This window comes from Elgaria multicarinata, chromosome 14 (assembly GCF_023053635.1).
Source record: "Elgaria multicarinata webbii isolate HBS135686 ecotype San Diego chromosome 14, rElgMul1.1.pri, whole genome shotgun sequence".
NCBI lineage: Eukaryota > Metazoa > Chordata > Lepidosauria > Squamata > Anguidae > Elgaria > Elgaria multicarinata.
Window position 1 is genome coordinate 29776991 of NC_086184.1, and position 24059 is coordinate 29801049.

At 45.5% G+C, this 24059-nt stretch overlaps 2 protein-coding genes across 4 annotated transcripts in view; both read right to left on the bottom strand.

Moving 5' to 3' along the window:
• The window catches only part of TMEM170A (transmembrane protein 170A), a 382399-nt gene that overhangs the window by 296998 nt on the left and 61342 nt on the right, over positions 1–24059 (bottom strand). The window lies entirely within an intron of this gene.
• COQ9 (coenzyme Q9) overlaps positions 7477–24059 on the bottom strand; it is a 198304-nt gene continuing 181721 nt past the window's right edge. The window contains exons 2-10 of one of the 2 annotated variants that reach the window (XM_063141366.1): positions 23159–23207; positions 21544–21715; positions 20033–20168; positions 18920–19062; positions 18694–18778; positions 17847–17951; positions 12220–12375; positions 9938–9991; positions 7477–8186 (exon numbers count right to left, since the gene is read on the bottom strand). In XM_063141366.1, the coding sequence (XP_062997436.1) occupies positions 8151–8186; positions 9938–9991; positions 12220–12375; positions 17847–17951; positions 18694–18778; positions 18920–19062; positions 20033–20168; positions 21544–21715; positions 23159–23207 (936 nt within the window). In that variant the 3' untranslated portion in view covers positions 7477–8150. Of the gene's footprint in view, positions 8187–9937; positions 9992–12219; positions 12376–17846; positions 17952–18693; positions 18779–18919; positions 19063–20032; positions 20169–21543; positions 21716–23158; positions 23220–24059 lie in introns of those variants that run through there. The other variant, XM_063141365.1, reaches the window with a different exon arrangement.

A 24059-nucleotide genomic window follows, 5' to 3' on the forward strand; every position in this document is an offset into this window, starting at 1 on the left:
CCCACAGCTCCCATCTGCCTTAGCCAGCATGGTCAAAGGTGAGAGATCACAGGAGCTGTAGGCCGAAACATCTGGAGGGCCACCGGGATAGGGTCTGGTCTCCCTCCTCTTCCGCCCTCTGTCTTCACCACCAAACTCACCTGCCCACTCTTCCCTATTTGGTTAGCAATTTTAAGAGGAATTCGTGAAACACTTCCACAGAGCAGCTGGTTTTTCCTATGCTGAACTTTTAAGAGAAAAAGCAATTGATTTTTTCTAGTTTTACTATTTATTGAATAACTTTTAGAAGGGCTATCTTTTTATTGTAGTACAAACCTTGGTATTGTGTTGTTTTGTGTTTGTTCTTTTCTTTTCTTCAAAAATAATGCTGGAGGTACTTCTACTCTCTTGTGCTCTGTATGTGTAAATAACCGTGTTTGGATCCTGTGTGCACCTGAGGAAAGGGGGAGGCTGCTGGGCTGAGGGGCGGGGGACGGGGGGTGCAAAAGGGGGCCCTTGACTGCTCTAGCTGCTTTCCTCCGACTTCAGTTCCAGTTCACAGATATTTTAAGGCCAAAGTCTAGGAAAGAAAGGGAGAAGAGACCCACAAGACAACAGATTCCAGGAAATATTTGCCGTCCGGGTTTAAGACCGCCTTCCTGGCTCTCCAACCAGATACGTTGGATTGCAACTCCCCGAATTTCCACTGGCCACGTTGGCTGGGGATAATGGGAGTTGCAGTCCAACACCTCTGGAGGGTGTCAGGTTGGAGAAGGCTGGTTTAGGTCTGCCGTGGATTCCTCCCGGGGCCCACCCTGTGTTGCTAAATGCTAGGCCCGGTGTCCCAACTCTGTGAGCGGCAGTGTCGCCCGTGCATGGCGTTTAACCAGCCATAGAGCCTTTTCCCTGCAGGGGCAGCACATTTTCCAAGCGTGCTTCTCTAGATCTCTACCCTCAGCACAGTTTGCGGCCTGTTGAGCAGGCTTTTTGTGCCTGGGATTAAATGGTGCCCTGCTGCTACTTTATCATCCCATGGTGATCTGTTCTTAGCCCAAGACAGACTACAAAAGCCTAAATAAAATGATTACTATCCCAGTACTCATGGGGAGTTCATGCTGAACCTCATTCACAGCCTGCCCACCCCACACCCCTCCTTCCGGGGGGGGGGGCTCTCTCCTTTATTAGCATTCAAAAGAAATAAGCTCCATTGGCTTTGACCAGCCTTCCCGTACCTGGTGCGCTCCAGATGTATTGGGCTGCCAGCATAGCCGATGGGGATTCTGGGGCTTGCAGTCCAACACATCTGCAGGGACCCAAGTCAAGGAAGGCTGATGGATGCTGTGCTTTCTAAAAAGAAAAGAAAAGAAGAAGAAAAACTAGCAGGATGCTGCAAACTGTATACATTGCGAATGTGTGCCTCTACCTGCCTGCATTACGTATTTCCCCCCAGTCATTAGAGTAAAGCAAGAGCACACAGAAGTCATCCTACCAAACACCTCCCCTTCAGAGGCTTAACATGTTGCCCCTCTCAGCAGCATAGTGTGCTACTTTGGTCCAAAGGAGAAGGGAACTGGCTAGCCCTCTGCGCATGTACAGAGGTGGGAGGCAGGGCCGGTTCTTGGCCAAGGCGTCCCCTTGGCCTGAGAGAGGCCAGGCAATTGAACTGAAAACTCTCTTGCTCGACGGCTCCATGGGAAGTGAGAGTGGCACGCTTGCTGGTGCTGCTTAAGAGCCCTGGCGAACATCCAGCCTTGTCCATGATGTCCTTGCAAACCTCCCAAAAAATGGTGGAGGCCTCCCAGCTTTTCTGGACAGTCTATCTCAGCCTTCCAGGTGGGCGAGACTGCAGAGCCTATCATGCCTGTCGGAATGGCCGTTGGCCATGCTGGCTGAGGAGGGTGGGGTGGCAGCCAGTTCGCAGGAGGCTGAACTAGGTCGTTCCTAAGCGGCACCCATAAGGACAGCGTGCTTCAGCCGACAAGGCAAATATTTAGAAAGCCCCTCCCCGTCCCGAACCATCTTCCGGTAGTGGTTGTTTCCCCTCGCCCTGCACTGCCCCTCAACGCTGGCCAATTCTACCTGCCACTTTCTGCAATGTGCCACCTCTCACCTGAAGATAAGGATGGAGCTTGGGCTGGAAGGAGGAGCAGTCCCGCAATCCGTTCCCTCGAAGCATCCGGAGGGGCAGCAGGAACCACAGGAGCAGCAAGGCCCTCTTTCCAGCATCAGGGAAGCCTGTAGTAGTGGTTGAGCCAGCGGGGGCTGGTGGCTCCGATGTCAGTGAGGCCGGTGGCTCCGCTCCAGGTGTCACTCAGAACTCTGAAGGAGCTCTCCAAAGTGTTCTATCCAAGGTGCGAACCCCACCAACATCGGAGCCACCAGCCTCCGCTGAGTGGAGCAGATCCGCACACACCCTTTCACAACTGGCCGACGGCGGAGCAAAGACTCTAACCCAAGTTGATGGTTGGTAAGGACAGGAGGTTTGGGCCTGGTGCAGAGGGGTGGACCTCTTCCCCAGATTAACTTAATACCGTCTATGGAGTATGACATGGCACCCCAGGGGCGTAAGGACTGGGGCAGGTCAGTGCTTAAAGGTGACAAGGCTGGCCCAGGATTATTTGATGCACAGATGGGGCTTGCCAAAAAACGTTTCGGTTGTGGTTTTTTGTTTTTGTTTTTTTAAATGGAACTGCTCAGTCAATAAACAAACATTACTCACTACTCCGCTGTGGCTATTTTTAAAATCCGCAGTATACTGGTTAGGGAGAGCTCTGTGTGTGTGTGTATGTGTGAGAGAGGGGGGGGCATTGCCAGTTGATATAGTACATTCCTGTTGACCCTCTTGTAGCAGTTTCTCTACGAGGCAGAAGGAACACCAGGGCACTGGCCTCTCAACACCTTTCAAGCAGGGATGGGAGCGATTTTCTGCCCGCCTGCACATTTGTCCCTCGTTACTTATTTATTTATTTATTTATTACATTTCTATACCGCCCAATAGCCGGAGCTCAAAGTATAAAACAACAGTATAAAACCATAATATAAAATACAATATAAAAGCTCAACCAGATAAAAACAGCAGCAATGCAAAATTACAAATTTAAAACACCAAGTTAAAATTTATTTATAGACTGTGAAAATGCTGGGAGAATAAAAAGGTCTTCACCTGGCGTCTAAAAGCATATAATGTAGGGGCCAAGCGAACCTCCTTAGGGAGCTCATTCCACAGCCGGGGTGCCACAGCAGAGAAGGCCCTCCTCCTAGTAGCCACCTGCCTCACTTCCTTTGGCAGGGGCTCATGGAGAAGGGCTCCTGTAGATGATCTTAAGGTCCGGGCAGGTACATATGGGAGGAGGCGTTCCTTCAAATAACCTGGCCCCAAACCGTTTTGAGCTTTAAATGAACCTCCTTAGTGAGCTCATTCCACAGCCGGGGTGCCGCAGCAGAGAAGGCCCTGCTCCTCCTGGTAGCCACCTGCCTCACTTCCTCTCAACACCTTTCAAGCAGGGAAGGGGGGAACCATTTTTCTGCTGAGGACAGCCTTCCCTCAGGAGTAATCTTGTCAGGGGCTAAAGCCAGAAAGGCCAAAGCCAAAACTGAGTGGGCGGGGCATCCCTCTCCCTGACACCCTTCTCTCGCTCTATGCTTCTAACACCCTCTTTTGCGCTCTCTCACACACTCCCTGTGACACCCTCTTCTCTCTCTCTCTCTCTCTCTTTACTGGGTTGAGGCAGTTCACTCTTGCTGGAGATCTCAGCTGATTGCTTGCAGGGCACTTTTGAAATGACACCAAGGTAGGGCTGCAGGACGCCCATCCCTGCTCTAAAGCCGTGACAGAAAAATGGATGATTTTGGCTGCTGAGATCAGCACGAACAGACCTGTGGCTATTGTTTTGCCTGACAAACTCCATGATCAGGGAAGTGACAAGCTGATTTTCATGGTCCTTAAAAGTCTGGAACAAGGCTGGGCAATGAGTAGCCTACCTTGCACGGCTGAAATTCGGTGGCATCTGCAATAGTGGCCAAAATATCAGCAGTTTGCTGTTGAAATTTGGTGACAAACCCCTATGGCTATTCAAAGGTAGCAAATGTAGCTTGTTTTCAAGCCAAATAGAACCTTTCTGTGTCTCTGTAGCATTTTGCCACTGAATTTTGATAGAGAACTGCCCATTTTTTCGGTGACACAGCAGCGGCAACAGGAGTGGGAGGTTGGAAGTTGCGCCGGATTACCCTGGTCTAGAATCTCTCCCCAGGCTTAAGAATGTGACACTTGGACCATCAAGGAGCATCATCACACAGGGGGAAATCACGTTTGCTGACCGTCGCTTCTCTGCCCGCCTGCACATTTGTTCCCTCGGTACTTCCTCGTTTGAAAGAGGAAGTAAAACAACGTGACCGTGGCCCATTCAGTGGGCCGTTTTGATCCCGCTGCTTCTGCACACAGCAGCAGATAGCGGCAACTTCCAGCTTTGAAATAAATCAAACTTAGTGGGGTGTTCGGCACGCGAAGAAGGCTAGAAGGTGGTGGGAGGCAGATGACATCATGAGAGGGACCCGCAAAAGTCCGTGAGTGCCCAGTAACGAGTGTGCAATAAAACACTCGCCTGATAGAGCTCAAGGTTTGGCAATCCAATGAAGAACAAGAAGCAGTTCCAAGGGGTATCTATACAATGCAGCTTGGCCTTTTGATTCCCCCCAAACTCTGCAGCAGCGCTGCTGCGAATCACAACATTGATAGGGTTACCCGGTAGGAATGAGCGCGGATTACCCAGTCGGGGAAAAACGCAGCGCCGTTGTCAGAGGGTGGGAATGGGCAGAAAATATCAAGGGACCGAAAACGGTGAAAACCTTTTGTTTTCTGATAATTCAGCACGACTTTGAAAGCTTGCAGCAGCACATCTTAACTGCCCATTTCCAAAACGTTAATATCACCATGGCGGCCATTGCTAGGCTTGTCACGCCCCTGCCCTGCATTCCTGCACCGACGTTGCACTGGAATCTGCCCCTAACTATGGCCACTCTCTTAATCCAAAATGAAGCCACCACTGACACTTCGAAAAGCACAGCTTCGCAGGGAATCGTACGAAGGGGCTGCAAGCTGACAGCTGCGTCATATAAACAATGGAGCGCAACTGCGCAGCCACGAGGGGTATCTAGAACGTATAGACAAACCCCCAGGCAAGAGGCAGTAGATCCAAGTTTTGTTTTTTAAGTTTGAGTTAGGTGGACTTGAGGCAGCCTGGGGTTTGGGGGGCTACAGCTATCCATGCCTTTGCTCTCTGGGAACCTGAAGCCAGATCAGTTATTTCGGCGTGCGCTTTTATGACCCTGCTTCCTTCCAAAAGGCTTTGCTTGTATATTTGCTAATAAACCGTATTCCCAAAATGCCATTAAGTCTCCAGCTCTCTCATATCCAAAGGAAATGTATCACTGCCTGATTGACTTACAACCAAAAATAAAACCATTATAAAGAGAGTTTTGGAAAAACACTTTTCAAAACATTACAAAAATAGACTAAGTATGAACACTTAAAATACCACGAAACTGCACCTTTAAAACCAGTTGAAGGCCTGGGTGCACAAAGATGTTTCAGCCTGGTGCCTATAATGCAGCTTTTCCCCAGCCTGGTGCCCCCTGCGATGTGTTAGACCACAGCTCCCATAATTCCCAGTCAGTATGGCATTGGCTGGGGAATTTGGAGGGCACCAGGTTGGGAAAGACTGCTCTAATGAATCAAACCAAGCATCCGTTGAGCAGCCCTTTGAGAGGGGAGCATTCCACAGGCAGGGAACCACTACTGAAAAGGCATTTTCTCCACTCTCTACCTGCCTGAGATTTGACAGTGAGCAAGGAATAATCCTGGAATAAGGCCACTAAGGCAGCTCTCCGTGAAGGCAGGTTTGCTGGGAAGGAGGCAGTCCTGAACAAACTCGTGGGTGTTGGAGAGCACTGTGCAGACAGCTGCATGCTGCCACAAAGACATCTTCATTACTTCCGGACAGAGCTGCGTGTGCACCATGATTACTGGGGGTGGGTGGGTGAGATATTTTAGTATAGTTTATTTTTAAGAAAAACCAAACTCGGAATCTCGTCTGATTTATTCCAAAATCCACATTAGTGTAATACCTTTACTAGAGCAAGTCAAAGGTAAGAAATATGTGAAACTCTTAAGCTCTCCAAATCTCTTAATCAGCAAGAGATTACAAAAAGATGGTTGGTGGGGGAGGAATAGACAGAGGAAAAAGACTGGCTGGATGTTGTAGTCTTTTAACTACAATGTCTAATCAGTCTTTCTTTTTTTTGCAGAACTTCAGACCAGAGGACTAACATCGAGCCCTTAAACTCCCGCGACTTAAGTCCCTTAAATGTTTTAATTTTGTTCCCCTAATAAGCTTGTCTCTAGCGCCTATGTCAATCCCATGCCTATGGAACCAAGCTACTGAGTTTCTATAAAGTATAGAGGGCTTATTTTGATGGCAGCAGTTAAAGGTTTTATAGTTTATACAGCATTTCCTGAGGTCTATTTGGGAACTTTATTAAACACTCCGGCAGCGAGTTAGACTCAAGCATTTCAGTTTTAGAAAGGAAACACAGGCAGGATGACCCCCTATTTTGTCACAATGGGTGCATTCCCATCATGGCAGAGGGGGAAGAAGCCATCGTGGCTGCTCACTGCCCCTGCATGCCATTTCCATCATTCCCCGTGCAGCAGCACAGATTAGCGTGCCGGACGAACTCTATAACCTGTACCGCATGTCACGGGTTCTACGATGGGTATGAACCCCCCTCCCCCATGCTCGCGTTTTGGACGACAGCCAACCCATGCAGCATGGGGAGTAATGCAAGCGGCAGTCGCGCATGCACAGGGGAAGCACCCATGATGGCTTCTGCCCCTGCTCCCATCATTCAAAATCAGTCAGTATGTTTTTTGCAGAAGGCACACTGTTCATAAGACTTACTTGGGAGTAAGTATACATAGATAAACCCTATCAATAGTTTTGAGGCATTTCACGAGGGAGGCTCTGCAAGAAGGAACATTAAAACGTAGTAGTTTTGACATGTTTCTCATTTGCTTTTAAGAGTTTATATCTTCAAAGGTATGCTTCTATAAACATTTTAAAACTTGGCCATAGCAGCTAGGAAAAAGTTTTAATGAAAGCCAGGACTCTAGAATGTGGGAAACTTGGAGATTAAAGAGAAATTTATCATTTAAGTGTGGCCCTCATTTAAACAATACAAAGCAATTGATTAAACGGTAGCTGAATCTGAGTTATGTACACTAAATAGTTTGAAGTGATGTGATATAAATTCTGTAGTAGCTTATTCACACATTCAAGCCATGGAGGTACGTATAAACCAACCCTAGCTAAAATGCCCATATGTGGCAATCCTTGCATTTGTTGAACCCTTAGTGCACGTCTTCACTGCCCTGCAATCTCTCATACTAGCTGTGCCAAGCTACAGGAAAAGACTGAAAGCACGCACGGAATGAAAGACCGGTAAATCATCACGTGGAAAACCACCCGTCGCTTTTAGTGGGTTTACAGAAACGCCAATGTCCAGGAACTAATGAAGTTATACATTCACAAGAGAACTGAAAATATACCATCAACGAGTAGCCAGTAGAGAACTGAGCTTCGAGTTGACCATTGTCATGAGCTTTGATGTCATCAGTCCTGGAGGAGAAAAGGCTGTGATGATATGTCAACAGGAGCCTACAACAATGTATTCTTTCTCCTAGGCATGACTGGATTAGGAATATGAGCAAAATCATATGATATTGCCATTTCCACCAATGACATACAAGCCTCTTTAGGCCGGTGGGGGGAGGGATCCACTGGGTCCAAAATGATCAACCTTCACCACACAATTTCCTATGAATGGACCCTATTTTTAACTTTTCATTGGGAAAGTCAAACATCAAGGTAAATGGCATAAACAGAAAACCCACTGTGGCATTTATGTGGTCCATAAAATATGGCTTCCCACATTAGGCTGTTGCTGCTGATGGTGGTGGTGGTGGTAGGGTGTGTGGGGCGGGTGTGTTTGCTTTGTGTTGATGGTTCTAGAGAAATTACAACAGTTTAGAGTTCTTTTGGTGTGATTCCTTGGCACCATGTCCCCTGTCTTTACAGGTCTTGGGATTGATGACCCCTCTTCCCAGCAACTCCACTTCATCGGCGCTGGTTCAGTCCTGTGAGATTCTTTATCTGTCAAGTACACAAACAAGGTGGCATTTCAGAAAACGGGCATTGAAAAATTACATACTACAAACATGCCGTATGGACCTACCGTATTTCTTCGATTGTAAGACGCACACTAATTTCAGTACCACCAACAGAAAAAAAGCTTTGATTCTAAGAAATAATAAATGCACCCGCGATTCTAAGATGCACCCCGTTTTTAGAGATGTTTATATGGGGGGAAAAGTGCGTCTTAGAATCGAGGAAATACGGTATCTTAACACTCATTGCAGTTGGGATGGACAACCCTCAAATAGTGCTTTTCAGATCGCGTTCCAGGGAAACTTGGGATTTCCTGACTGCTTATCAGGAGTTCTTCAATGAGAAGATGAATAAGGTGGGCAACCTTCCTTGAAAGAAAGCTTGCTCACTGATATTTCTCTGAAGTGTGAGTTCACCTAGGACAGAAGTGAGGCTCAACCGGCTTGATCAGTACTCCCAGATCACATGATAATGTGCCCAAAAATATGCTCTGGAATCCAGAAGAAACATACAGAAGTTCCTTGGCTGGAATAATTACCCTGAAAGCATGAAGTTCAAAAATCATAGAATAGTAGAGTTTGAAGGAGCCTATAAGGCCATCGAGTCCAACCCCCTGCTCAGTGCAGGAATCCACCCTAAAGCATCCCTGACAGATAACTGCACTGGAGGGAGGGCCACAGAAAACAAGAATTTCTGTAAACCGCCCAGAGGGCTCTAGCTATGGGGGCGGTATATAAATGTAATAAATAAATAAATAAATAAATGTAATAAATAAATGTAATAAATAAATAAAATTGCAACATAGGGTGACCATACAAAAGAGGGCAGGGCTCCTGCAGCTTTAACTGTTGTGACGAAGGAGGAATTTCACCAGGTGCTGCATGCATACAAATGACACCTGCTGAAATTCCCTTTTCTATGCAACTGTTAAAGATACAGGAGCCCTGTCCTCCTTTTCATATGGTCAGCCTATTATAGGAAGTATTCTTAGGCTTGTGCTCACTGGACACACGATGTTGCAAACTTTATCTTGGAATTAAAGCATCCTTTTAGTACATGGGTGGGGAACGTCTTTCAGCCCTAATTCCATTTCAGAGAAATCTCAGAGGCCGCATTCCAGTGGCAGGCAGAGCAAAAGCGACAGGGTCAAAATACCAAACATATCAGCATATTTTAACTTAAAGTTCTTACTACGAGGAATGAAGCCTTCAGATTTGCATTTCAACCTTTTTGGATGGAGAAAAACTATGCAAAAGATGGGAAAGCATCACATGACTGGCGTTCAGGGGAAAAGGTGCATGGACATCTGGGGAACTCTGGAGGACTCGACTGGGACCCCATGAGGGCCAATTTTGGTGCAAAGGCCTAAGGTGCCCAAACCCTATTCTAGTGATTGCCATGAAGGAGCCCTTAATTATCAAATCATTTCTCCCTTGAATTAACTGGGAAGGAACTAGGAGAGCAGGAAAAGTAATATATACCAATGCTATGGACAAGGAAAAAAAAATCTGGCAACCTAATATTTGTGTCTGCTTTTGGAAGGGTTCTTCTAGAATGATGTTCTTTATTATACAACTGGATCATCAATAGATTATTCCAGGAAAAACCCACAGAGACTTTGTTTCAAAATTCCGGAAGAATAACGCAGTTCAGACATAACATGTTGCTATGTGTTTTTCCGCTTCCATAATTGTGTAAGTATTCCTGGGGAGGAAACCGTTTTGTGCAATACTTACAGTAATAGCAGCACCCATAAGTCCCTGGATGAGTGCTTCTCCTGTTGCCTGCACCTAGGAAACGTAACACACATGAACTGGAAACGTCCCCTATGTACTGGTTTTAGTCTTGTGGATAAACCAGATGGGAATTATTTTACATGGACAAAGCATTCAGCAAGCACATGTTACATAGTTGGAAGTATTTGTAGAAACCACTACACTACAGAGACATTCAAATTATTATTATTATTTGGAATATTTATATACCGCTCCCCATTGAAAAAATTCAGAGCGGTGTACAAGGTAAAATGAAAATAAAAACAGAATAAAACAGTTAAAACAAAATTTAAAAGAAGCAATAACAGTAATCCAAGGCTGCATGTTAAAGTAAGGCTTCTTGGGATAAAGATGTTTTCAGGAGGCGCCGAAAGGAGTACAAGGTTGGAGCCCGCCTGACCTCCAGAGGCAGGGAATTCCACAGGAGGGGCGCCACCACGCTGAAGGCTCTTCCCCTGGTGGATTCCAATCGGGGGATGGATCTAGGTGGAACCACCAGGAGCAGGCCCTCGGATGACCTCAGTGACCGGGCAGGTTGGCAAGGGAGAAGGCACTCTCTCAGGTATCCTGGTCCCAAGTTGTTTAGGGCTTTGTAAACAAGTACAAGAACCTTAAACCTGGCCCAGTAGCGAATAGGCAGCCAGTGCAGTTCCCTCAGCAGAGGAGTTACATGCTGGAAAGGGGCAGCTCCGGACAACAGCCGAGCTGCAGCGTTCTGCACTAGCTCCAGCTTCCGGAGCAGCTTCAAGGGCAGCCCCACATAGAGCGCGTTGCAGTAATCCAATCTTGAGGTTACCAATGCCTGTACCACTGTGGTAAAGCTATCCCTGTCCAGGAGAGGCCGTAGTTGGCGAACCAACCGAAGATGGTAAAAGGCACTCTAATGTCAGGTATTAGGAGAATCCACATATATCCAGGCACAATTAGGATAAATGCAATACGTTAACACCACAGCAGTCTCCGGTGCTAAAGAAGGTCTTGCCTAGAAATCTCCAGGAAGATTTTCTAAGCAAATTCAAAGAGCCTATAAGGTGTCCTGCATAAGAGTACTATCTTTTTCTTTCATATAATTAACATGTACTCTCCACTGGACCAGTATGATAGCACAACACTGCAAAATAATGAAAGCAGCAGCGCATACATGGATCAACAGCAGGAATGTGGGCGATAATAAAATATCGTGCAACACTTGAATGAACGACCTTATCTCTGCCACCTTCGCCACAGGACGATGGCAGCATGCACTGCGCGCATGCGCACACACAGACACACACACACACCAGTGAATGCAAATTCACTGAAAACCTCTTCCAGTTGCCACCATGCTCTGTCATAATGCTACCCCATCACACGTTTCTTTAATGTATGAAAAGAACTCATCTCCATCCAAAGCTATGCAGCAAGCAGCCAAGAATCCCCTTATGGGATTGGATCCTCCATGACGTACATGGATTTCCATAAACTGTCCCTGTACTGAAGTACTTGGGAAAGTGTTGGCTCTGGGGCTTTTAGGCACAAACAACATTTAGGTTCCCAGAAAGCTGCATGAGAAGGTGTACAGTGCTAGAAACCTGATGGGGCGCAGGATCGTATTTAAGCGCTAGCAATATCAGATGCTAGAAACATTAAGAATAACGTGCAAGAGAAAAAGACAGCCGCAATTAGCAATGAAATTGAAAAATGGGGATGTAGAAGCTCTTTCAGCCCACGGGCCGAATTCCATTTCAGAGAAGCTCTCAGGGGCCGTGTTCCGATCGTGGCCGGTTTCGAAGGCAGAAGTGGGTGGGGCAAAAGCAAAAGGGGTGTGGCCAGAAGAATTGGCATGTTTCAGCTTAAAGCTCTTACTGCTAGTGACTAAGCCTCAGGAGAGGCATTTCAACCTTTTAGAATGGGGAGGGGGGAGGGAACTGCACAAAAGCCAGGAAACCAGGAAATGAGTGGGAATTGGAGAGCCACAGAGGGCCAGATTGGAATCCCTGGAGGGTGTATTTGGCCCTCAGGCCTGAGGTTCTGCACCCCTGGCTTAAACAGGTGAGTTACTCCTGGGATTTTATTTTTGAAAAAAAATGCAAATAGGAACTTGCTCCAAGCTATAGTTCACATCAGTGATGGAAGGGTGGGCTGTTTATAAATCCAGTGTTATTTATTTATTTATTTATTTTATTTATTACATTTATATACCGCCCCACAGCCGAAGCTCTCTGGGCGGTTTACAACAGTTAAAAATGGTACCAGTGTTTTACCTGTTTAGCTGTGTGGCCCATGTTCATGGCATCAGCTAGTCTGCTCTGTAGGAAGGACCAGGTCTCCTCAAAGTCAGAAGAGGAGTCTTGAATCATCACCAGCTCTGTAGTGTTGTAAATGCCAGCCAGCACTGCTCGACGGGTGTACCAGTTTATCTGTAAGGGCAGGACTCAAACGATGAAGTTACACACGTACCAGTAAGAAATTAAGATTTTGCAAGCTACACTGATAGGAAACTCGCCCACCCCATTACCAGAAAGCCCACCACTTATAATTAGGAATTGAAGAGTATAAAAACTATTTTTAAAAAACATACACTAGATTTCTGTGAGAAGTTAAGCAAATTCTGCACCAAGAAATGCTGAATTCTGCAACCTGTAAAAGCATATGAAAACTTAGCAAATATGAAGGTGTGTGCTTATTTTACACTGTATAATTCCACCCTGTCAGCCATGAAGAGAAGCACTGATCTACAAAGGCAATGAAGTATCATTCCATGCATGGGACTGCAGACTCAAGAAAAAAAGTTCTAGCACCTGGATGGGGCCCAGCAGTTTTTGGTGGGACAGAACATTTTGCAGAATATTGGGACAAAGCCCAGCAAAAAAATCTGTGAGTTCTCTTACATTGTACAGGTGAAAAAGACAATGGATGAGCTGAAACACAGACTGGCCTTGACCATTGCTGATCCCAAATCAAGAAGCTGAGCCAGACCCTTTGTTTCTTATCAAGGACAAAAGGTCTTGAAGAAGTCACAAGATTCATCGTTGTTTTTGCTGTATGAGACCAAAGGCTGCAGTCCACTTACATGGGAACAAGGGCCTTTGAACTCAGTGATACTTATTTTCAGGAAACACGTTCCGGGTTGCACTGTCACACTGCTACCCCTTTAAAAGTAGTTCAAGGCATACATTGTACTAAAAGAGAAACTTAGCCAATGAAAGCCACCCTGGTGTTTATCCATCGCATATGAAACCAGGGGGATTAACACAAAATGAGACACCATCGAGAAGGTCTAGGAATAAAACTGGTTTCGTTGGGAGTGCTACAGAACACAATGAAACTCCACACGTATGAAGATTTCTGATTAAACCAAAGGCTGCTTACCCTATGCCTCAATTGTCCAGTGTTGTCATTCCACTGGTGGTATTGCTTCCATCAGTAGAACTGGAGACTCTTCCCCCACCACACACCCTCAAAACCTGCTATGGAGGACTACAAAACCATCTGAAGCAGATTTTCAGGCAGCACAGAGAGCTGCAGCGGAGAGGGGAAGGGAAGAAATCCTATTGTGGTAGCCGATACCCGCTAGATCAGTGGTTCCCAAACTTTTTCAGGTCATCGCCCCCTTGGTTCCACAAACTCATGCCCAGTGCCCCCTACCCTACACTATAAAAATCATTATTCAGAATGGCGGTTTTCAACGACCCACTAAGGAAGATAATAACAATAAAATTCAAAACAGTAACAATGAATTGAATATTTATTCAAAATCTGAAGCACTGGCCATAGTCTTGCCAAGGGAGGGAAGGAAAAGAGAGCGAACGCCTCTGTTTTGCAGCCGGCGTGGCAGGGCACACCAAGTAGGGCATGTCTCTTCATTAGCGTTTTGGTGCTTTTGAAACATTTCAATTCACCGTTAAAAGGACTCTTCTTAAACGGTATTAATACATGTGTGGATTCTTCCCCTATATGGCTTGTGACCAAACTACCTTCTCCCATAAAAATGTCCCTGGGTTTTAAGACCTTCTGGAGAGGTGCTTCTCGGAAAAGACCACCTCGAGCGCCACCCTGCTGCCCCCTTGCCTCTTAACGCCCCCCTATGCAATCCCACCAAGTACCGCCCACTTTGGGAACCACTGCGCTAGATTCAAGCCTGAGAATGCAGTGGGACACTTGCAAGCATTGTTTGCTGCAACCAGCTCATTACTGAGCAACTAGCCAGCCACAGTGTCCAGAAGCTCACAAATAATACTGTATTACATTACATCAACCATTACATATTTTTTGTGAACCGTCCAGAGGGCTTTGGCTATTGGGCAATATGGAAACATAATAACTAAATAAAACAATGGCACAACAGATTCCCTAGCAAGATGTAGCAATCGATTCTGGAGCTAGGTTCTTTGCAATTGTCTCCCTCATGTTTTAACAGGTGTGGCCAGGAACCTCCAGATCAGGAAGGTCGCAACTTTCTTATAGGACTAGCATCTACTGGGGAGAATGTCATCTTACATAGAACTATTGTCAAGCACAACATAGCTGAGAACCAATTACTTTCTCATTCAACCTGCCAGAGTTTCAAGTAACTTGGAAGTATGCCCATACTTCTTCAAATAGAACCCTGTCTAACGAAATGACATCCTCATATTTATTCTTTCACTTCTCAAACCAACATTAACCAAAGTAGAAAATGGGATCTTTTTTCCAACTCCTTAAAGATCACCTCTGTTGCTGCCCCACAAGAGCTGCAATGGAGTCTTGCAAGTGACACCGGTGCATTTTCCCCAGTTTCCAAGCCAGTCGGGGGGAAATAAATAAGTTAGACCTTACTGGTAAAGCTGAATCTTTTAAAAGGTTCGTCTGTAATTTGCATACTCCAAGAAGAACTTAAGTTTCCTGGTGTGCTCACAGTCTTTTATTTGGCTTTCTTGTTTATTCGTTTAATTTGTCTGTGTGCTACTTATTTGTCACCACAGCGACTGCTATTTTATTCTCATACAAGTTTATTAAAGCCATTCATTAAGAAGACCCAGTAAAGCTATTCCTACCCCTTACTTATGTTTACAATAGGTCAAGTAATTCATTAATTGCTTTAATTAAGATATAATTTATTTTGCTTTTATTTCCTGCCATAAAGATGATGGCTCTTATCATAAGCCCTGGGTATTTTTAGGTAGTTGCTTAAGAGTTTGCAAGAGAATCTTTCACTTTCTACCATCCCAGCTGGAGGTGGGAGCCTGAGCAGTAGAACTGGGCAATTTGCCAGCTTACAACACGACTCAATTTTGTGTGTCACTTAAATAAGCACTCTCCATTTTGCTAGTTTCTATAAAAAGAAAACAATTTTGTAATTAAAAAAACCTAATGCAACACAGCCGGCTTATTTATGGCCAATTTTAGGCAAACCAGTTCTAAGTGTTGGGTGTTTTGATTTGGCCACGTTCAGTTTGCATAGCTGCTTTAACGGTTTTTATAAAGTTTTATAGTACATCATTTTAGGTGTCTTCAAGAAAGAAAGATACTATATAAGTGTTAGAAATAAGACAGGAAGAGAATTGTGACTGCGTGCGATGTACGACATAAACTTATAATCTGGTCTCTGGCTCAGAAACTGGCACTCTGGAAAACACAGCTTTCCTTTGTAAAAAACAAATCAAACAAAAATCTTCCAAATCTCTGATGCAGGCAAAATACTGAATTCCAAACCACTTGTAGAATATCAGGAATGCAGCTTTCCCCATTTACCTCCCCTCTTGCATATGGATTCCCTTCTTTTTTTGAAGCTCATCATGGTGAATGTTCAGAACATAAGAAGAGCCATGCTGAATCAGACCAAAGGCTTCTCTAGTGCAACATTCTCTTCACATAGCAGCCAACCAGCTGCCTGTGAGAAGCCCAGAACTAGGACATGAGTGTAACAGCACTCTCCTGCTTGCGTTCCCCAGCCACTGGTATTGAGGTCCACAAAGGCATCAGGACTAGTAGCTGTGACAGCTTTCTCCTCCTTCATGAATTTGTCTAAGTCCCTTTTATAGCTATCCAAGTTGGCAGCCATCACTACACCTTGTAGTAGTGAATTCCATAGTTTAATCTTGAGGCGTATGAAGAAGTGCTTCTTCTTAATGTCCTGAGTCTCCCACCATTCAGCTTCATGGGATGGCCCCAGGTTCTAGTATTATTGGGGGGGGGGACTTTTTTGTTGTGTGCACAGATCTTAAATGCTAACTATGCATTATCAGAGTTTGCAATGATGATCAGCACTGAATTTGTAGAGTCTGTTGGTGAAGGGCTCACATCAACATGCTACTCTCTACTCCCAACATGAAGACTGTACATATGCGCTGCTCTCAGTCTGAGACCAGGATGTGGGGAGAGAACAGGGCTTCCTTTTTAAATTAAAGCAGGACTTTTCTACAGACTGGCTCATCTCCTTCCCTATCTCCCATTGTGGTTCATAGCACGCATGCACATTACGACTCCCACTAACAGTGTAGTGCGTGTTTGGAGGGGAGGTTAATGCAGTATCTGCGATGTTAAACTGATAAACTGAAACTCAATCCAGACAAGACGGAGGTACTGTTAGCGGGTGGTTCATTTGTCCGGCGAGGTGATGTTTGCCCTGTCCTGGACGGGGTTGCACTCCCCCTAAAGGATCGGGTCCGTAGTTTGGGGGTGCTCTTGGATCCAGAACTGTCACTTGAGGCACAGGTGAACTCAGTGGCAAAGAGCACCTTTTATCAGCTTAGGCTGATATACCAACTGTGCCCTTATCTGGACAGAGATAGCCTAGCTACAGTTATCCATGCTCTGATAACCTCTCGTTTGGATTACTGCAATGCGTTATACGTGGGGCTGCCTTTGAAAACGGTCCGGAAACTTCAACTGGTACAAAACAGGGCAGCATGGTTATTAACAGGGACTGGCCGACGAGACCACATTACGCCAGTCCTTTTCCAGCTTCATTGGCTGCCAGTCCAGGTCTGGGCCCGATTCAAAGTGCTGGTATTAACATTTAAAGCCCTAAACGGCTTGGGGCCAGGCTATCTGAAGGAACGCCTCCTCCCATATGTACCTGCCCGGACCTTAAGGTCATCTTCAGGGGTCCTTCTCCGTGAGCCCCTGCCAAAGGAAGTGAGGCAGGTGGCTACTAGGAGGAGGGCCTTCTCTGCTGTGGCACCCCGGCTGTGGAATGAGCTCCCTAAGGAGGTTCGCTTGACACCTACATTATATGCTTTTAGACGCCAGGTGAAGACCTTTTTATTCTCCCAGCATTTTAACAGTCTATAAATAAATTTTAACTTGGTGTTTTAAATTTGTAATTTTGCATTGCTGCTGTTTTTATCTGGTTGAGCTTTTATATTGTATTTTATATTATGGTTTTATACTGTTGTTTTATACTTTGAATGGTTTTAATTTTTGTGAACCGCCCAGAGAGCTCTGGCTATTGGGCGGTATAGAAACGTAATAAATAAATAAATAAATAAATGTTCTCAAAATTGCCAAGGCCTATGTCTAATGCAATAAAGTTACTGTGAAAGTGGCCAGATTTTGTGCTGCAGCCATCTCACGCCGTAAAGAGGCGAGACGTTAATAACATGCACGTTTTTACATCTGTAATGTAATATGTTAAATTGTATGGTGTTTGATTGGAGTGCTGGTTGTTATACCATAATAAACTTATTCATTCATTCATTCATTCAATGCAATAAAGACTATCTATCATATCCACACCTCCTTGCAAACCTGAATCATGAAAACATATTAGGCAATAAAAGTGTCTGAACTGTATAAATTCCCCCAAGTGCAGCTCAGTATGAATTTATCATGCAAAGCAGCAATTTTCAAGCTTTCCTGTTGCTACCCAAAGCTCCATAAATGTTATCCGCGTGACGCTCAGACTTACATCAGTGGACTGGTCTCCTGCATAGTGCCACATGTCATCCACCATGCTCGTCAAGAGGTTTAGGCTGGCTGGGATATTGTGCGGCAGCAACAACAAACTAATAGCCTAGGGAAAGCCAGGGAAATTAATGAGGCAAGGAGAAGATCTCTTAACTGGCAATCTTGCAGATGCTTTCCTTTGCTATTTTCTAACTGCCAGTCTTCTTCTAAAGCATGAATGTCTTCCCAGCCTGAATTCCTTGCGGCCTCTACCTTCAGCAACATAATTTCAACCCCACTGCCAGTCTCTGCCTTTTGAGGAGGAAACCACTGGCAATGTTTTTTCATCACCATGAGGAAGAACATGAGCAGTCACCTGAGTCCTAAAAGCAACAGTCAGTGATGCCTAGGGACAATCTAACTGAGGCTTGAATTTCCTCAATGATTCTTGAACTGGAAGGAAAAGATTCTGAACACGTTTGATATCTAACGGAATCGATCTCCGCTCGGTCACAAAGCCTATAATGTGACATTGGGCCAGTCACCTAACCTACTTCACAAGGCTGTTGAGAGGATAAAAGGAAGGAGGGACTAAGCTCCTTGGAGGAAGAATAGGATGACAACTACAACAAAAAGTGAGACCTGTAACATATGGTTGCAGTAAATTCCGACTCTCAAAGGAAGTATATCCCCACAAGAAACCTTTATTTAATTCTTGGGTGGCCCCATTTTGCTTCCAAACTGAGAGACACTCCATCACCTGAGTTCACTATAAGTGGGAATGTTATTATATGTACTAGCTCTAATAATAATGAGCACAGGTGGAGGTCTAGGGAAAAGCATGCTAACAAGTAACTTTGGTTTTGTACCTGGGGCCATTTTTCAATATATGGAATGAGCATCCTCAGCCTGGCTTCTAAGGCATCCTTTAGAAACTCATCTGTCTTCTTCTTCCTTTGAAAGGAAAAAAAACAAGGGTTATTTCCCATAATTTGACTCTGACCTTAATTCTTCAAAGCCAGCAGCCAAGATGCACAAGGAAGGCTATCTTGCAGACATCCTCCTCCTGCAGCGGCTGCTGTGCCCAGGACTTACTCTGCCTGGCCTAGCTGCACCAACTTGTGTTGCTCCTCGAGAAGTTCAGAGAGCTTGGAGTTACACTGGGACACGAAGTGCAGAATCAGTTCACTGCCATCATTGTGAAAAAGCCCTGCTGCAGCAACAGAGAGACCCAGTGACTAAAAGGAGGAAGGGAAACAGGTTTAGTAGGTAGATTACCATCAAAGAGCAAGGAACACTGTTCTTTAGCCTATTAGGTAGTGAAGCAACACTGTTTTGGAGCACTCACCGCTGGAAAGTAGCATGGAGTAAAAAGCAAGAGACCACACTGAAAATTAGCAAATCTGCAGTTCAAATCTCAACTTGTTACAAAGTCATAAGGTGGCTTTAGACAAGCCGCTCTCTCAGCCTGAGCTCTCCATATTGGGATGGTGACTCAAAAAATGAAAGATAGAATATTTGTCCAGCGGTTTCATAAAACCTCTTACACAGATTTTACCAAAGGCAAAAAGGAGGAAAGCCCTCAGGGGAATATTATTAGTATGACTCACCTTTAATTATTATTCTTTTCAGATACTTCTGTGTCACTCTAGCCCTACATTACAGCCCTGTCTCATTTACACAGTAGTTTCCATGCTGCTGTGAAAACTAGTTTATTGCCCTGGAACTCCATAAGGATCCTGAAACTAATCTATCCAGCCCTTTACACGACACTGAGATTCAACATTCAAACACCCCTGTGTTAGCACATGTACTCCAAATGACCAGCTGCAGTATGCAGAGAGCTGAAGCAATAGAGGGACCCAGAAGGCAAGGTTTAGTAATTTCTTCCATATTCATTGTCAGTCAAGACCATAAGGGCCAACACATTTTAAATGGGTTAACTGTAATTGCTGCTTACCAGGGAGCCTTGGGAGTTCTAGTTCTACAAAGAATTTAATGTTCTCCACCAGAAAATTCTCACAAACAATAATAATGTTATCTTGAAACACCACAACACTTAAAACTGGCTTAATTTTGAAGGTCCTCCTTGGATCTCTTAGGGTGAAATGCTATACTTACTTATCTGGAAGTAAATCCCATTGAACTTAGAAGGATTTACTTCAGAGTTTACGCTCAGAAGATTACATCAGTCCTCTTGATATGTACCTTCGCTCCCTCTGCAATAGCATCCGCTGTCCAGCCATGAGTAGGCACAAACTCCAACGCTGCTGTGAGGATCCGATGCTGCAATTGCTCTTCACTCTCGTAGCCCTCGGATTCTTCACCGCCCTGATCTGTGTAACTAAGAGGAAAAGACATAGGAAGTTTCACCCTATGAATGAGCTCAAGTACCAAGAAGTCTGCAGCTTTGCTATCTCATATCGCTTTCCCAAAATCATCAAAACTAATGCCAACATAACACTACCCTAGACTCCTATGCACACACTTGACCAAACAAGAAAGAGATCTTGGGGTTGTGCTGGACAGCTCGATGAAAATGTCAACCCGGCGTGCGGCTGCTGTAAAGAAGGCAAATTCCATCCTAAGCATTATTAGAAAAGGAATTGAGAATAAAACTGCCAGTATCATACTGCCTTTATGGTGCGACCACACTCAGTAGTTTTAGTCACCACACCTAACAAAAGATATTATAGAGCTGGAAAAATTATTATTATTATTATTATTATTATTATTATTTATTTATATAGCACCATCAATGTACATGGTGCTGTACAGATAACACAGTAAATAGCAAGACCCTGCCGCATAGGCTTACAATCTAATAAGTGCAGAAAGGGCAACTAACATGTTCAAGGGGTTGGAGCATCTCTCCTATGAGGGAAGGTTACAACAGCTGGGATTCTTTAGATTGGAAAAATGGAGGCTAAGGGGAGACATTATAAGAGGTGTACAAAATTAGGCATGGTGCGGAGAACGTGGATAGGGAGACATTTTCCTCCTTCTCCCATAATACTAGAACCTGGAGTCATCCCATGAAGCTGATTGGTGGGAGATTCAGGACAAATAAAAGGAAGGACTTCTTCACACAGCATATAAATTAGGGAACTCACTACCACAAGAAGTAGTGATGGCCACCAATTTGGATGGCTTTAAAAGGGGGTTGAATAAATTCCTGGAAGAGAAGACTATCAGTGACTACTAACACTGATGGCTATGTGCTACCTCCAGTATTCGAGGCAGTTGCTGGGGAAGGGTGGGAGGGAGCTGTTGCATCATGCTCTGCTTTGTGGGTCCCTGGCCAACAGCTGGTAGGCCACTGTGTGAACAGAGTGGTGGACTAGATGGACCCTCGGTGTGATCCAGCATGGCACTTATGTGTCTGATAAACTGACACACTGCTTGTTCATTCATGTTTACAAGGGCACAGATGCCATGCCGGATAAATCCAGGAACCCGCTTTTCACAGGATTGTTCAATTGTCACAGTAGTGTGGATGGCTTTTGTGCAGGTAAAGGACGAACAAGATTTGTGATGCTGCTCATGTCACCCTGGAATTATGGGCAGGAGAAGGAGATTCGGGCATCTCCAGCGGTGCAAAAATAGCACAAGCTGTTTGACAAGACAAAGGATTACACCAGAACTGGCTGTTAAACTTGGGGAAAATAAGATCTCACCGAGATTTAGCTTTGGGGGGAGGTGAGGGCTATGCAGGTTACCTGGGACGTGAGTGTGGATGCTCTTGATCATGCTGCTCTCCAACTGGCTGGGAGTTGAAATGCTGCTGGGTGGGAGACTGGAGGGGCTGCTGTTTCTGCTCATCTGAAACTCTCTGCAACACAGCTGCAACACGGAGACCACGCTGGGCTGGGAAGTGCTGATGTCTGAAGACTGAAGCAGAACTCAGTTCAGGAACACAGTTTATTATTCTTGCTAACCACATCAACTGCACTTCTGAAGTACAATTCCTTACATAGTCAATGCACAGATCAAGGTCTGTTGAAAAACTGTTGTTGAAAAATGGCTTGTTCGAGGCCACCTTACGTATTTGCACAGATCTGAATCTAGCCCACAGCCAAGCCATTATGCACTGTAGTCTAGTGCCTCTCAGAAACTGGGAAGGGATGGATTCTTTTTATAGAAGCATGTCACCAAATACGTATTGTCCTTCTGAAAGCCAAAAAGAAGTTAACGAGCACAAGTGGCATGTTAGCCAACAACCTGACTATTTCTAGTGATTAATTAATTAAACATTATGCTGGTAATTATTGATATGGTCAATGGCCCATTCAAATATACTTTCCATTTGACTGTTGCAGAAGAATGTATTTCTGTTCACCAAAGCAGAACATTTCCCACAGTGGTAAACTGTGAAAGACTGAGTTAAACAAATGACTGAACATTTGATGATGAATACGCAAGTGTAACTTATGCACACGGTGGGACGTTTAGACTTTTGTCAGCTTGTCCAACAAACTTCTTCAGAGTCGTCATCTCCTGTCAGAAGACATTTAGAGAAACGTACACACATATAGATGCATTAATTTGAAGCTGTGCTCACCAAGCTATCAAATTAAAATGTCAGGCTCAGGCTGGAAATTGCATCACGGGTCCCATCTAAAAAGAGAAACTCTGAGCTAAATTCGCCCAGGAAGTCATGTACTCAAATCCAAACCATTGCACCTTTCCAAATCCTAGGCTTGTGGAGATTGGCCGCAGTAAACTCAGCAATAATAGGGAAATAATGCAATAACCCCAGAAATAATGGGCAGTAATAAAATAAATGAAGTACTCTCTCTGCACATACTGGTGTAGCGTTTACAGACGCCTCCCCCGCCCCCATGGCTCCCTTGGGATGTTTGGACCACAACCCCTCATTATCCCCAGCCAATGCTGGCCATGGATGATGGGAGTTGTAGCATGAAGTTCACTGGACGACCTTGAGCCCAGCTTACCTCACAGGGTAAGGATAAAATGGGATAAAATGGGAGAGGGGAAGCGGAGGGAGACCCGTGAATATCACTTTGAGCTCCTTGGAGGACAAGTAGAATATAAATGATTATGATTTCACCCGTGCCAAGTTGCCAGCCCGGGTTCAGCACCCCAAGCGGCTCTTCTCCCACCCCGACGCTTTGCATACACACGTGTCCAGAGCTACGCGGCTGAAGCGCCGCCGGCGCCAACTGCCCTTCACCTCACCTTTCCCACCCCAAGCCCCCGACGGCGGGGCGCAGAACCCCGGTAGCGAGCGGCGGGGAGGGGGGGCGACAGGCGGCTCCCCTCCCCACCCCCGGGCCGCTGCCTGGCTCCCCTTTTCCCGCCCGAGCTTCTCACCCTCCTGGCAGCGCAGCAGCCCCCAACTCGCTCGCCTCAGACGCGCCGCAGACGCCGCCATCTTTGACGCGGGCAGTAGCGCCTCCAGAACCGCCTGTGACAAGGCGGTGCGAGGCGGCCTCCGCCATTTTGGGGGCGGGAAAAGGGTACCAGAGGGAGCCGCCTCCACAGGCAAGGTCGCCTCGTAGAGACAGAGGAAGAGGCTACAGCTAGGAAGTATAGAATAGAGTGGCCCTATGAAAAGGAGGACAGGGCTCCTGTGTCTTTAACAGTTGTATAGAAAAGGGAATTTCAGCTGGTGTCACTTGTATATATGGGGAACCTGGGGAAATTTGCTCTTCATCATAACAGTTAAAGCTGCAGGAGCTATACTGCAGCTAAGAGGGCAGGGCATCTGCAGCTTTAACTGATGGGATGAAGAGGAAATTTCACCAGGTTCTCCATATATACAAATGCCACCTGCTGAAATTCCCTTTTCAATAGAACTGTTAAAGATACAGGAGCCCTGTCTTCCTTTTCATATGGTCACCCTAGTATAGAATTCGCTTTTATTGACACCTCTGGCCGTCAGCTTGAGCTGAAACAACAAAGAAAATTGTACCAGTTTTCAGCGGATTTGCAGTGTTAATTAGTCTGTTGCAATCTACACTACTGCTTTAAAACAGTTTATAACAGTAGTGACAACTGTTGAGACCCAGGACACGCTCCCTATACAGTCTTCAAAACGTTTTCAAAGCGTTATATCCTGTTTAGTGTAGATCAGCTGAGGACGTTGTGGCACCTTAAGAACATAACAAGGGCCCTGAGGCTGGATCAGACCAAGGGTCCATCTCGTCCAGCACTCTGTTCACACAGTGGCCAACCAGCCACCGGCCAGAGATGAACAAGGCAGGACATGGTG